Source organism: Culex quinquefasciatus, chromosome 3 (assembly GCF_015732765.1).
Source record: "Culex quinquefasciatus strain JHB chromosome 3, VPISU_Cqui_1.0_pri_paternal, whole genome shotgun sequence".
Classification (NCBI taxonomy): Eukaryota; Metazoa; Arthropoda; class Insecta; order Diptera; family Culicidae; genus Culex; species Culex quinquefasciatus.
In genome coordinates, this window is record NC_051863.1 from 130,429,698 (window position 1) to 130,445,700 (window position 16,003).

The 16,003-nt window shown below is 37.0% G+C and overlaps 1 protein-coding gene across 4 annotated transcripts in view; it reads right to left on the minus strand.

The window, feature by feature from the left end:
- Window positions 1-16,003, minus strand: part of LOC6045680 (LON peptidase N-terminal domain and RING finger protein 2) — a 141,977-nt gene that overhangs the window by 104,410 nt on the left and 21,564 nt on the right. For all 4 annotated transcript variants that reach the window (XM_038258929.1, XM_038258933.1, XM_038258931.1 and 1 more), the window contains one exon: window positions 9,348-10,665. In XM_038258929.1, the coding sequence (XP_038114857.1) occupies window positions 9,348-10,248 (901 nt within the window). In that variant the 5' untranslated portion in view covers window positions 10,249-10,665. The remainder of the gene's footprint in view (window positions 1-9,347; window positions 10,666-16,003) is intronic.

Sequence of the window (16,003 nt, forward strand, 5' to 3'; positions counted from 1 at the left end):
GGCTTTTCCGGGATTTTAGGGCTTTTAAGGGTTTTGAGGATTTAAGGATTTGAAAGCATTAAAAGGATTTTTAATTTATAAGATTTTTGGAATTTTTAAGGTTTTTAGGTTTTTTGTATTTTTAGGGATTTGAGGATTTTTTTTTAAATTTTAGAATTGTTTGGATTTTTTTGATTTTTTTTAGGATTTTTTTGATTTGTAGATTTTTAGGATTTTTTAGGATTTTAACCGTGTCCCTATGATGAAAGATCCCCTGGAATGGCCCTAGGTGTTAAAATGTTGCCACCCTTTTCCTCCTATCGGTGGTGGTGAAATCTAATTGAACGGCGTCCAAAATTGGATTGCTCAAAGAGCAAGCAAACTGCACGGCGAGTGAAGGGAAGCAGTCTAGGACGAATTGAAAGAAGGTCAAACTGGCAAACAGTTTTCCTATTTTTCATTATTTCGAGAAAAAAATAGGACTTTCAAACGCGATCAACATTCTTAACCTAACTTTGATGTGAAGATTGGGAAAAAAACTCGGAATGATGAAAAGAGTTTTTTGCTCGATGGCTTTATTTTTCGTTTTTTTTTTTTGCGAGACAAAATTTGAGAAACGAGAAAACATCCATCATCAAGTGAGGGTGAATGAAGCAAGACGGATAAAATATGTCAATTTGCTTGTGTTTGGATGAGAAAATCTTTTCCCTCCTTTCCTCCTTCCCCCCTAAACTCAGATAGCAGAATCACGTCCGTTCGTTCTCCATTTGTCTTGATTGAATCTCTCTCCGTCGCTCGTAGACCAAAAATCCTCCCAACCCGGAGAAAAAGTGGCCATTTCCTCGAAAAATTCAAGTTGAATACACACTCTAAACGTGTGAGCAAGAAGAAAAAAGCGAAACGAACAAAGAATGTGATTTAAGTTATGAGCTTTTTCATTGTCAAACACACACACACGCTGACAAACTGGCAGCACACTGTTATTCTGTGATGCCATTGTTGATGCAGCAGAAAGGTAGAAGCCAGACAGATCCTTGCAACAACACCTTCCTCCTTGGAGTGGCCCCGTCTGAGAGACTCTGGTGTGGTGTTTACCTTGGAGACGCGGATGATTCTGGCAGCAAGTGGATCACCAAAGCACCAACAGCAATGGTTGAGGGACATTTGAAAAGGTCGTTTCAGAGGTTTTTTTTTTCTCATCAATTGGTTAAAACTCAAGAAGAATACCGAATTTTTAACATTTCAAGAGGTATTGACAAATTAAAATAAAATAAAAAATCAAAACAAAGAAACGCCCTTTTCAAGTGTTGCTTCCGACTTGAAAGCCTGTTATTGCACCGTAAGAAAATGGTGCAAGCGAGGGGAAATTGAAACGAAAGAAAGAGAATAACAAAGAATGCATTAACAGCGCACAAAAAAGTTAATAAAGTTTTATCAATTTAAAATCTTGTTTGGAAGCGGAGGGTGGTTGAATATAAAACTTTTAACTTTTAAGAAGGGTATTGAATCAGTTAATTTTTATGTTTTCGGTCAAATCAAACATAACACGAAAGATTTCTATTAAGTTCAGAACAAAAATTATATTTTTACCAAATCATAAAAATAACAAAAAAACCTGGATTTAAAAGTCTTTACCAGTTTAAAGCACTCCTTCAAAATTCCAGCTTCATTCAATTTGCATCAAACCGCTCATAAATCATAAAGTTACGCATCGAGGCGTTTTCCTCCCGCAAAAAAAAAACCGGAGGAAATTGCACCTCAACCGGAAAACGCGAAAATGGGAAAAAAGTGACTCCTAAGGAAAACATTGCATAACTCGTCTCTGGCCCCAAGTGCAAAATAAAAAGAAGATAGAAGTGCATCACTCGAAAATAGTGTGACTTTGCACCGGCTGACACACCCACATAGCCTAACGCAGACGGTGCACGAGTGAATCAAAAATGGATTTCGAAACGCTCATGATGGATGGGTTCTTCGCCGTTGGAAAAGGGTTCTTGGCCGTCAACATCGATGTCGTGACGGGTGCAATTTGCATGATGTTTTCGACTATGTTGCACCACGCGCGAGGAAGCATGAGCTAGTCGGACCATCACACCCTGGGCAGATGGATCTGACGAGAAGTAGCATAGCTTGGAAGGAGGACGACTTTCTCCAGCGTTATGATGGTGTGACCCGTTTTGAGGAGCACTGAAAGATAGATGAATATCTAATTTTAAAATTAACTTGTAGATTAAATAAAAGATAAATGCAATTTATTTAAAAAAAAATCAAAACATAAAAGAATATCTTTTCTTTTTTAACACCACTCTAGCCCCCCTCCCCATCGTGGACAATTCCCATACAAAAGGTTTTTTTTTTGTATAAAGCGTTGACAAACCCTCCCCCTTTCAAATCGCTTTAAAGCAAAACTGTAAAACTTTACGGTTCAAGAAAAGAAATATTCGCATGTGCAAACCTCTGTCGAATTTTCAAGAACCAGCCCAAGTAACAATGTTAAACCAGCTAACCACCACCTAGTTTAAATGAGGTTTTATGGTAATATATTGATTGCATATGAGTTTTATGTTGACATTCATAGCAAGCAATAAGCATGGCTTGATTTAAACGTTCTAATAAGGTTTTATGCCTCGGACCTGGTACCAATAAAAACCAATTGGCTTTCAATTAAGTTTTATGAAAGTTTTAAGAGAGTACTTTAAAACCATAAGCTCCTGAAAAAGCATTTAACGCGGCCAAATGCATAAATATGACGCCAAACGCGTAGTCTGATTAAATGTGATTGACCACCATCTTTAGGGCGTCCAATTTTCCCGGGTTTTGCATTTCCCGGGAAACGGGGAAAATATTTTTGAAATCCCGGGAATTCCCGGGATCCCGGGAAATTTGCAACAGTAATAATATCTATGTTTTCATAATATTTGACATGTTAGTCAAGCTGAAAATCATCAAATTGGCTCAATACTATTCATTGGTACATTGGTACATAATATACACTTCAATCTAAACAAAGAATAGCAGTTTTATAATAGCTTGCCAAATTTTATGTTTGTTCTTTGTTGTACTTAGGTTTCTAATCTTATTTCTAACCTAATGTGATTTAAATGAAATTAATCTCTTATAAATACATATTTTTAGTAATTTTTTCTGCCATGACTAGAATTATTAAAAAAAAATCTCTTCTAAAATAACAAATAAAAAGATAACAAACAAAATTATAGATGCCAATGTTTAATTTTAAATAAGTTTAGAAATTCATGTTATATATAAAGAATATTTTAAAAATTATCTTAAATCTGAGGAAAATCAGTACTACAGTCTACATAGGTTCAGAAGATTTTAGAGCAATTAATTTGGAGATCGGTGTACTAATTGTTTTCTTCTATTCCTGTTTGAATCACGAAACACGAAAAAGGTGTCTTGATTTGATACATCCGTCTTGATTAGCCAAAGATGTTTCATGAAAAATAATTTAAAATGTTATTATTTGTTTAATTTCAAATCATTAATAGTATTTTTTTTTTAATATCAAATTATTTAGAAAATATTTAATGCGCTAGGCATTTTCCGGATCGATAAATTTTAAACAATTTTCCTTTCTAAGTCAAATTAATGATGATATCTAGAGTTGAATAGGTTCTATAAACATGTGAAACACAAAAGCTTATAGGACCTTTTAAAAAACCCTGGATATATGCTTAATATTTTATTTTATTTTATTTAATCGTTGTTTATCAATTTCCACAAAAAACCCTCGATTTTCATACCAAAATTTGATATTCATTTCCGATTTCGGGAATTCCCGGGACAAAATTAAAAAAATCCCGGGATTCGGGAATTCCCGGTTTTGGAAAAATCCCGGGATTTTTGTCCCGGGAATTCCCGGGATGGACGCACTAACCATCTTTGTTGAATAAATTGACAAAGCAATGAAATGTATTACTATTTGAGGAAATACATATTCATGCTGAATTTCTGATATTACTAGTAGAATCATCAAAGTTGTTTTTTGGCTCAATTTCCCCCACATTCATCGATAAAACTTCAACCGCAGCTAAAATTAAGCCACCAACTGCCAGAAATAATCTTTCACATTATATTATTTACCTCCAATACATATTATGCATTTCATCATTACAATTTTTGCAAACCATTTCCATTTTATCATTTGAGAAGTTTTTTTTTGCCAGAATAAAACCTGTCTGGAATAAGACGTTTGAAGACGTATGAAATGTAATTTTTCTAAGATTTTATTAAATCTTTGAGGAGGTTATTAAGATTCAATTGTAACTCCTATGTAGGTTTTATAAATAGGCCGTGACAATCTTTTGCGCAGGTCATTTTGGGGTTTAAAAGAGGTTTATCGGGGCTACGGGGAGGCTGTTAAGACTAAGTGGTTTTATAGCGGTTCTGACAGCTTTGATAAAGTCTGAAATGTTACTTGGAAGGATGTTTTGATCGCAGTTGATTTTTTTAAACTGATTTGAACTTATTTTTCAAAAAACGTTCCCTTTTTCTAATCCGTTTTAACGCAAAATATAGAAAAAAAAATCAAGAAATCAATGAAAATCTTTTGCATTTGGAGAACATTTCATCGAAATACAATTGCAAGCAAAATTTAAATATCTGTGTTAAAAATTTGCAACCATAGTGCCCTTAGAAAATATTTTGAATGACAAATCCGAGATCTTTATATTTTTTAACTATGTTTAATATGAGTCATTTCGGGTTGACTGGGTAAACTTTTGGACTCGACCTTCACCGATTTGGAACAAAATTGGAGGGAACGTTCATCTATCGAGAGTTAACAGAAATCCTAAGTTTGGTGCTGATTGGACCATCCCTCTATTTTTGGCACCGCCCTCTTTTTTGACGATTTTCTAAAAAAGCTTTTTTTCTTTTAATCATAACTTTGCAAATACTTGAGCAAAAGATTTTCTACAATTTGTATTTTATAGAAAATTGTCCAAGGAATTTATAAAAATAAAATTTTAACCCTTAAATGCCCACTTATATAATTTTTTAACGTTTGAAGCATTAAAATTCAGTTTTGGCCAATTCCTTATATTTTTATTTGTTTTATTTTATCACCAACGTGTTCCCAAGACAATTTTACATAATAATCAATGTAAACCTCAAACTAAAATGAACTATTGGCGAGATACAGCGATTTTACTGAAAAAAGTTTGCGCAGCACTCGGAAGCACATGCAGTACTTTCAACAAAAAGGGATGAATCCCGCATTGTTTGGTTTGTATATGTGAGAAACTTATTTCGGAACTGAATTCATAGGACAGAGTGCTGCGCAAAATCAAACTTTTTTCAGTAAAATCGCTGTATCTCGCCAATTGTTCATTTTAGTTTGAGGTTTACATTGATTATTATGTAAAATTGTCCACGGAACACGATGATGATAAAATAAAAAAATATAAGGAGTTGGTCAAACTGAATTTTTATACTTGAAACGTTAAAATATAATATAAGGGGCATTAAAGGGTTAAAATTTTATTTTTATCGAATTCCTTGGGCAATTTCTTTTGCTCAAATAGTTGCAAAGTTATGCTTAAAAGAAAAAAAAAGTTTTTTAGAAAATTGTCAAAAAAAACGGCGGTGACAAAAATAGAGGGATGGTCCAATCAGCACTAAATATTGGATTTCTGTTAACTATCGATAGATGAACGTTTCCTCTAAGATTGGTCCAAATCGGTAAAGGTCGAGTCCAAAAGTGTACGTAGGTGACCTGGAATGACTCATATATCAAAATGTACAAAAACAACTTATTGGTCTATGAAAACAATGTAAAAAAAAATGGGTTAAATGTAAAATTGTCCATGGAACACGATGATGATAAAATAAAAAAAAATAAGGAGTTGGTCAAACTGAATTATTATACTTGAAACGTTAAAATATAATATAAGGGGCATTAAAGGGTTAAAATTTTATTATTATCGAATTCCTTGGGCAATTTCTTTTGCTCAAATAGTTGCAAAGTTATGATTAAAAGAAAAAAAAGTTTTTTGGAAAATTGTCAAAAAAGAGAGCGGTGCCAAAAATAGAGGGATAGTCCAATCAGCACTAAATATTGGATTTCTGTTAACTATCGATAGATGAACGTTTCCTCTAAGTTTGGTCCAAATCGTTAAAGGTCGGGTCCAAAAGTGTACGCAGTTGACCAAGAATGACTCCTATATCAAAATGTACAAAAACAACTAATTGGTCTACGAAAACAATGTAAAAAAAACAATGGGTTAAATTTTGGCTGATTTTAGCGTGACGTACTTTATGGATGAAGCCAAACTAAAATAAAATTTGAAATTCATTGAGAATTGCTCTTCCAATGCATTTAAAATTTTTGTTTGTTTGTTTGTTTGTTTTTAAAACAAAGCATCTTGAAAATAGCGTTTATCAAGTCAAAAAATCGAATAAAATCTACAATTACCTTCAAGTAACGGCTCATCACAGATGTCTAGAGTAAAACAAAAAATATGATCTGAAAATCAATTTCGAACTTAAGGGCCGTTAAAATAATAAGAATGGCTTTTAGCGTTTATTTTTGCATGACAAATGTAGATAAAAAATATTGTGTAAATACTGTTTTAAAGAATTGACAATTTGACGCATTTCGTATATTTTCCTCCTCCTCAACATATTTGTGGAAGAAACCAAAGCCCTACAATGATTCAATGTTTGAAAAAACGCCCTTGTAAAGTACAACAACTCCTTCAAATGCAAAAAATTAGAGGCGTTAAAAATACTTTCATTTCGTCGCCATCATGCTAACTTGTCGTACGTGCATTTTGGGCCAAATTGAGTTAAGAACGCCATTTTGTGCAGATCACAATGTCTCACCTTTTGACTTTCACAGATCCTCAAAATTCGATTTCCTGAGATATTCAATAAAAACCGAAAAAACTCCGTACATTTTTGTCACTTCTCACATGAAAGAAGTTTCAATCTTGTCGTGCTTTCTTAACACAACCTGAAAATTGATGCAAGTGCGACATTTGATCGAAGGGATTTCAAGTGAGAACGCGTTTGACACAAGTTCGAGCTAGACTACCGTAAACATTTATAAATTATAATTCGGGACTCCAGCAACCAACTTCAACCAAACTTCGGGGCAATGCACAGAATGGTCATCCAAACAAAACGTGTTTGTTATTGTTTACATTGCGTGCTCTCGTTTATGTGATTCAAGGTCAATCATTGCAACGCGTTTTTCTCAGAACGTCAAAGAGCGACGTACGACAAGATAGCACGACGTCGTCGATTTGGTAGATTTCTGTAAAACAAGCCAATCAATTGTTTGTTATTAAAGTACTTTAACTTCGATGAAAAATACTTGAATATCATTCTTAAACATTAATCAAAATAAAAGTAAGCGATTTTCTTGTATTTATATGAATTGTTTAAAATGTTTCGATTCACTTTCCTAAAAATGTCACTTTTCTGAACCGTCGCTTTCCGTCCACTGCGGTCAAAGTTGGAAATCTTACCACCCGGTTCAAATGTGCGTGGGCGACCGGCCGTCCCATTTAGCCAACTAACCAGCTCTGCTCCGATGCTGGTCGTACCTGTAGATGACATTTAACTAGCGGCTGTGGTGGTGGTGTTGGTCGGCCAACGCCACGTTTGGAGATGGAGCGAAGTTCAAATTGCACACCAATGTGGGGCAAAAAGCCGTTTCATAACTTTATAAACATGTCCCGGCCAGCAACCGGCACCAGTCGGAGGAGAGATGCTAAATAAGGACTCTCGCTCGAGGTCAGGGGGTGGTGGTGGGTGGTGAGAGGCAGTTTGTTTGAGTTATGCTGATTGCAGTTTTCACTTTGGCTGTGTGGCATTTCGCCTTCGGGCAGCAGCTGCAGCCGGGCTTTGTACACATGTTCTTGCTCTCACACTGCACAGTGCACTTCTTTTGGACCACTATCGGTTTGATGTTTTTAGTTGATGCCCCAGAGGGAATTAAAACATCGTTTATTGTTTTGAGCAGTTCTTTTTTTTGCGAGCTCGTTTTCCGGTTGATGAAAAGCAAACATCGGAAATGTTGTGCATCGTGCAGAGGAAGCATGCTTTCGGGATGACACCATGTTAAAACTTCATAAATCAGTTCGTTACATTTGTCGACTGGCAGTAAATCACACAATTTTGGACTGACTGACGGGCATGCTACAAAGCGGAATAAATTAGTTAAATTTAGCTGGGAAATGATCGATTGCACTGTAAAAAAAACATTAAAATTAATTTATCTGAAAAATAAATTTCCGCAAACAAACATTTTTATACATAAAAAAATAATTTTTATTTTGTTTCAATATTGTTACTGTGCCAAATATATTAAATTTGCATTATGCAATTCCAACGCATATAACCACGGTTTCAGATGGCAACACTGCCGCTCAGTGCGAACTGATCGTCAGCTGCAGGAAGTATCTTCCGCGCTCCACGTTCCGTTTTCATAATTGAGTTTGAAACTTTGAACGGATGTTCAAACGTGAGTGGGGCTGAAGTGTGACGCTTCCGGTTTAAAGATTGAAAGTGCGTGTTTGAGTGGGTAGAATGTCTTCATTAGAGAATTCAGCGTCTGACTTATCACCTTCGAATGAAATCAAAGATTCTCTATTAAATTGTTTTAAAAGTGCATTTGGGACCAAATTAAGCTGAGAACGCATTTTTTTTGCAGTCTCAAAATTCGAGTATAATTCTGAGATATTCAATAAAATCCGAAAAAACTTCATGCATTTTTGTCACTTTTCTTAGGAAAGATGTATCAATCTTGTCGTGCTGTCTTGACACACCCTGAAAATTGATGTATGTGCAACAACTGGCCAAAGGGATTTCAGGTCAGCACGCGTTTGACACACGTACATGCCCGACTGTTGTAATTTTGTGTCAACTAAATTAAACCAAACTTCGGGACAATGCACAGAATGGTCAAACAAGCAAAACGTGTTTGTTATTGTTTACATTGCGTGCTTTTGTTTTTGATTAGTCAAGGTCAAACATTAAAACGCGTTTTTTTCTCGGATCGGTAAATTATTTTTACGCCGTGACGTCATTTGACAGCTCGTGTGTACTGTTTACCTGAACTTCGTCGATTTTCGACGATCGCATCGAACTGTGCTAAGTACATGTAAACAGTGCACCCTTTTCTAACCTCCAAATCGAGTCGGCGTAGTACCTAATTAGGCTTACCACGCACACAAATTTTTACTGAGACACACGTGCAAAAAATGTAAACAGTGCAGCCAAGCTGTCAATTTTCTAACCTAAAAACCAAGTCGGCGCTAAACCTTATTGAGACGTGCGACAAAATTACACGACAATGTCGAACTGAGAAATAGAGGGCGAAAATCCGCCAGATAACTCACCATTCTCAAGACTCTGGTTGCAGCACCTCAGCGCCTCGTCCAACCCCTCTCCACCATCACCTCCGCCGCCGCCATCATCGTCCAGGTACCGCTGCGCTTCCTCGTTCAACTCCGCCGCCTTCAGCTCCGGCCCCCACCAACGCTCGACGAGCCTCCGGATCAGGATATCCTGCTCGAACCCAATCACACTGTCCCTTTTCCCCCCACCACTTGCACTTGCACTGGTTCCAGCCAATTCTTCCGTGGACGACGACGACGAGGTGGCGGTAGCCGCCGGAAGTGACAGCAGGGTGATGGTGGACGATGGTCCCGCGGCGGTGGCATCACTGGGCACGGTCGGGAACTGCGTGTGGCACACCGGACAGCTGGAATGGCCGAAGCAGCACTGCCGGCAGAAGGTGTGGCCACAGGTCGCCGTCACCGGCAGCCGCAGGATGTCCTCGCAGATCGGACAGCAGAGCGGGTCTACCGCGGGCGAGCTGCAGGTGGCCACCACCGCTCGGGTGGCGAGGACAGTGTCGACGAGCGAACTCGTCAGATGGCGAAGCCGCTCCAGCGGGATCAACCCGTCGAGCAGCGCTCCGCTGATGTGGCCGTACACGTCCAGCGCGTCCTTGAGACGGCCGGCCCGGGCTAGCGAATCTCCGTAACCGTAGTACAAGGACAACCGCTGGGACCGTGCCGGCGGCTGGCTGGACGACTGTCCCGTGGGCGGCTCCACGGCCGATTGCTCCGCGAGTACGCCCTCGAACAGCTTGCAGGCCAGCTCGTAGTCGCTGCTCATAAATGCATCGCGCGCGAGGTCCGCGGCCGTCGTCGCGGCCATGGCTTCGGACTCCGAACTCTTGATTCGCGTCGTTCTTCCCGAGTTCTTCTTCACACGGTCCAAATCTCCACACATTGAACCAAACCCCACCACAAGTGACTAATTACAAACTGCCTTGCTGGTTTCCTTCTTCTTCATTTGGCCAATTTCCCGCGACCAAACCGGGAATTCGTCTCACCGCTTTTATTAATAGAGATTTGTAAACGCACTTGCCACCGTTTCACGGTGAGCGATTTTAATTAAATTCTTCACGGTTTCTTCCCGTGAGCGTGTGTGCGCACGGACACACCGACGTACACGCTTAACGCAGAATGCACTTTTTCACCACCCAATGATTGCACTTTCTTCCTACTCTTCTTTGTTGACAAATTCAATTACTCTGCTTTCCGGGACTCGGGGTTCAAAGCTTGCCAGCAGCTTTTATTTATTAGTGTGTGTGTGTGTTCCGGCACTCTCCCGGCATTAGTGGGCGAGAGTGTGCTTTTAAGCGCTCTGAAAAGGGAAGAATAAAATGAAAGAAATGTTAGCAGCAGCAGCAGCAGCTTGTGTGTGTGTCGGTAATGGTTAATGGAGAATATTGATGGCTTTGACAGGGGGGATGCTGGCTAGGGCCCTTTGAACCTAGCGGGTTCTGCTGCGGAAAGTGGACAGTTTGTTGAAGAAGGTGAGCAGCAACGATTTTTAAGGACTTGTGAGGGAGAGAAATATTTTGTATGATGTAGTGTATAGAGTAGATTAAAGGAGATATCAATAAGTCAGTATTTGTTTTAATGTAAATTATGGATAGAAAATTGATCTTTCGACAAAAATACCGACAAAAATTTATGGAATTATACGAGTTTGGGCTATGTAGGTATAACATATCATGGTTTTGGATACTGACCCTCACACAAAATACATTTTGACAGGGTCATTCACAGTTCTGATTGTTTAGATTTTTCTCAAACGAACTCTTCTGTTATTATCTTCACTATGAGAAAACTAGGTTCTTTGCCATACTGGTCATGTATGTAACATAACCACCTACACCGAGGATAAAAATTCCGGCAAAGAACATTTTCGCCATCAGGGGTCACATCGGGACTCCTCAAACTTAATGTCAAAGGTTAGGGTTCCCTAAATCCCGATCAGTCGGTATAATATTTTTATATTTCAAATGATATTTCCCTTTTAGCAAACGAAAAGTTCAAGAGAAATTTTTAAAAATTGCATAAAAAACATAAAAAAAAGTTATAATGCTCAACTACTCATACTTCCATTAATCTTCTAAAATATTCCAAACAATCTGCACCAATTTTAAGAAACCTTCAAAAATAACAAATTATCGCAATATAACATTTGGAAATGTAGACCGTCTTGTGTCCCAATTTTCATCAGTTTCCGTTCATTTTCACTTTCCAAACATTTTCAACCTTCCAAATTAAACATTTATTTAACTGAATTTAATGCAAGGCACTGTACCGTAAACCGGGGTGACTTTGATGGGATTTCAATCAATTTTTGGAATATTTTCCAACTGGAAAGATTTGTCTCAAGATTTGTATAAAAAACAGTCGTTTTAAAAATTCTTATTTTGAATTTCGGAGTGACTTTGAAAGTCATATTTTTTCTTGTTTGTATCAGATTTTAAGTGTTCAGAGCAGTTCTCTACGGAATCGGTTATTTTTCTTTAATTTTAATTTTTGTATTTTTTATCCACCTGAAACTTTTTTGGCACCTTCGGTATGCTCAAAGAAGCCATTTTTCATAATTAGTTTGTCCATATAATTTTCCATACAAATTTGGCAGCTGTCCATACAAAAATTATGCATGAATATTCGAAAATCTGTATCTTTTGAAGGAATTTTTTGATCGATTTGGTGTCTTCGGCAAAGTTGTAGGTATGGATATGGACTACATTGAACAAAAATTATACAGGGGAAAAAAACTTGATTTGCAAAAAAAAACAATTTTTATTTTTTTTATTTGTTTTAGAGGACATTAAATGCCAACTTTTCAGAAATTTCCAGGATGGGCAAAATTTTTTTTACTGAGTTATGATTTTTTGAATCAATACAACTTTTTTTCAAAAAATCGAAATATTGGTCGCAAAAATTTTTCAATTCATTTTTCGATGTAAAATTGAAATTGAATCAAAAAGTACTCCAAATCAAAAGACCAAACATTCAATATTTTGCCGTTTTGATATGTTAGTCTTGATTTTAAATTTTTGAAAATATTGTTTTCGAAAAGATCGGAATATTTCACGAATGTTTCATATTTAATATTGTAAATCGAATTATAAGTTGCTGAGATATCGACGTTAGAAGATAGTGGGTTGTTTGTGTGAGACTTGGAAAACATCAATTTTCATGTTTTTAAACCTTTGCATGGCAATATCGCAGCAAGTAAGGGTCGTATCAACAAAGTTCAATAAAGCTAAATATAGAGAATTTTTTCAGCTCTTCAAAAATATTTTTTAAAAAGAGCAAACATGTGCACTAATTTAAAAAAAATGAAAAACTGCGACTATTTTCAAATAACTTACGTAAAAATGGCTATAACTTGAAAACGGTGCACTTTATCAAAATTTCACTTGAGTCCTTTTTGATTGCAAATTCAATTTTACATCGAAAAATGAAATTGAAAAAAATTTGCGTCCAATATTTCGATTTTTTGAAAAAATTGTATTGATTCAAAACATCATAACTCGGTCAAATAATTTTTGCCCATCCTGAAAATTTCTGAAAAGTTGGCATTTGATGTCCTCTAAAACATATAAAAAAAATAGTGTTGTTTTGCAAATCAAGTTTTAGTGACAAAAAGTTAAATAAAAAACTAACTTAATCCACCTATGTGGTTGGAGCCTTCCTCACTTTTTACCAACAATGGGTAATATGAGTGGTTTGGACACATACTTCAGCTATTTTTTTAAATCCAGAAAAATAAGTACACAGATATAACTTAAGTGGTAATAACTCGATACAGGGTTGCCAGATCTTCAATGTTGTGGACTCGTTAGAAAGGTTTTTCAATTACCTAACCAACGATTGGTCAGATGATGGATCCGGACATCGTTTACATACATTTAAGTGAGATCCGGCATCAAAAAAGTACAAATATATCACTTAAGTGGTCATAACTCGAGACAGGGTTGCCAGATCTTCAATGTTGTGGACTCATTAGAAAGGCCTTTCAATTACCTAACCAACGATATGTCGGATGATGGATCCGGACATCGTTTACATACATTTAAGTGAGATCCGGCATCAAAAAAGTACAAATATATCACTTAAGTGGTCATAACTCGAGATAGGGTTGCCAGATCTTCAATGTTGTAGACTCGTTAGAAAGGTCTTTTAATAACCTAACCAACGATATGTCGGATGATGGATCCGGACATCGTTTACATACATTTAAGTAAGATACGGCATCAAAAAAGTACAAATATATCACTTAAGTGGTCATAACTCGAGACAGGGTTGCCAGATCTTCAATGTTGTGGACTCGTTAGAAAGGTCTTTCAATTACCTAACCAACGATATGTCAGATGATGGATCCGGACATCGTTTACATACATTTAAGTAAGATCCGGCATCGAAAAAATACAAATATATCACTTAAGAGGTTATAACTCGAGACAGGGTTGCCAGATCTTCAATGTTGTGGACTCATTAGAAAGGTCTTTCAATTACCTAATTAACGATATGTCGAATGATGGATCCGGACATCGTTTACATACATTTAAGTGAGATCCGGCATCAAAAAAGTACAAATATATCACTTAAATGGTCATAACTCGAGACAGGGTTGCCAGATCTTCAATGTTGTGGACTCGTTGGAAAGGTTTTTCAATTACCTAACCAACGATGGGTCAGATGATGGATCCGGACATCGTTTACATACATTTAAGTAAGATCCGGCATCAAAAAAGTACAAATATATCACTTAAGTGGTCATAACTCGAGATAGGGTTGCCAGATCTTCAATGTTGTAGACTCGTTAGAAAGGTCTTTTAATAACCTAACCAACGATATGTCGGATGATGGATCCGGACATCGTTTACATACATTTAAGTAAGATCCGGCATCAAAAAAGTACAAATATATCACTTAAGTGGTCATAACTCGAGACAGGGTTGCCAGATCTTCAATGTTGTGGACTCATTAGAAAGGCCTTTCAATTACCTAACCAACGATATGTCGGATGATGGATCCGGACATCGTTTACATACATTTAAGTGAGATCCGGCATCAAAAAAGTACAAATATATCACTTAAGTGGTCATAACTCGAGATAGGGTTGCCAGATCTTCAATGTTGTAGACTCGTTAGAAAGGTCTTTTAATAACCTAACCAACGATATGTCGGATGATGGATCCGGACATCGTTTACATACATTTAAGTAAGATACGGCATCAAAAAAGTACAAATATATCACTTAAGTGGTCATAACTCGAGACAGGGTTGCCAGATCTTCAATGTTGTGGACTCGTTAGAAAGGTCTTTCAATTACCTAACCAACGATATGTCAGATGATGGATCCGGACATCGTTTACATACATTTAAGTAAGATCCGGCATCGAAAAATACAAATATATCACTTAAGAGGTTATAACTCGAGACAGGGTTGCCAGATCTTCAATGTTGTGGACTCATTAGAAAGGTCTTTCAATTACCTAATTAACGATATGTCGAATGATGGATCCGGACATCGTTTACATACATTTAAGTGAGATCCGGCATCAAAAAAGTACAAATATATCACTTAAGTGGTCATAACTCGAGATAGGGTTGCCAGATCTTCAATGTTGTAGACTCGTTAGAAAGGTCTTTTAATAACCTAACCAACGATATGTCGGATGATGGATCCGGACATCGTTTACATACATTTAAGTAAGATCCGGCATCAAAAAAGTACAAATATATCACTTAAGTGGTCATAACTCGAGACAGGGTTGCCAGATCTTCAATGTTGTGGACTCATTAGAAAGGCCTTTCAATTACCTAACCAACGATATGTCGGATGATGGATCCGGACATCGTTTACATACATTTAAGTAAGATCCGGCATCAAAAAAGTACAAATATATCACTTAAGTGGTCATAACTCGAGACAGAGTTGCCAGATCTTCAATGTTGTGGACTCATTAGAAAGGCCTTTCAATTACCTAACCAACGATATGTCGGATGATGGATCCGGACATCGTTTACATACATTTAAGTGAGATCCGGCATCAAAAAAGTACAAATATATCACTTAAGTGGTCATAACTCGAGATAGGGTTGCCAGATCTTCAATGTTGTAGACTCGTTAGAAAGGTCTTTCAATAACCTAACCAACGATATGTCGGATGATGGATCCGGACATCGTTTACATACATTTAAGTAAGATCCGGCATCAAAAAAGTACAAATATATCACTTAAGTGGTCATAACTCGAGACAGGGTTGCCAGATCTTCAATGTTGTGGACTCGTTAGAAAGGTCTTTCAATTACCTAACCAACGATATGTCAGATGATGGATCCGGACATCGTTTACATACATTTAAGTAAGATCCGGCATCGAAAAAATACAAATATATCACTTAAGAGGTTATAACTCGAGACAGGGTTGCCAGATCTTCAATATTGTGGACTCATTAGAAAGGTCTTTCAATTACCTAACCAACGATATGTCGAATGATGGATCCGGACATCGTTTACATACATTTAAGTGAGATCCGGCATCAAAAAAGTACAAATATATCACTTAAGTGGTCATAACTCGAGACAGGGTTGCCAGATCTTCAATGTTGTGGACTCGTTGGAAAGGTTTTTCAATTACCTAACCAACGATGGGTCAGATGATG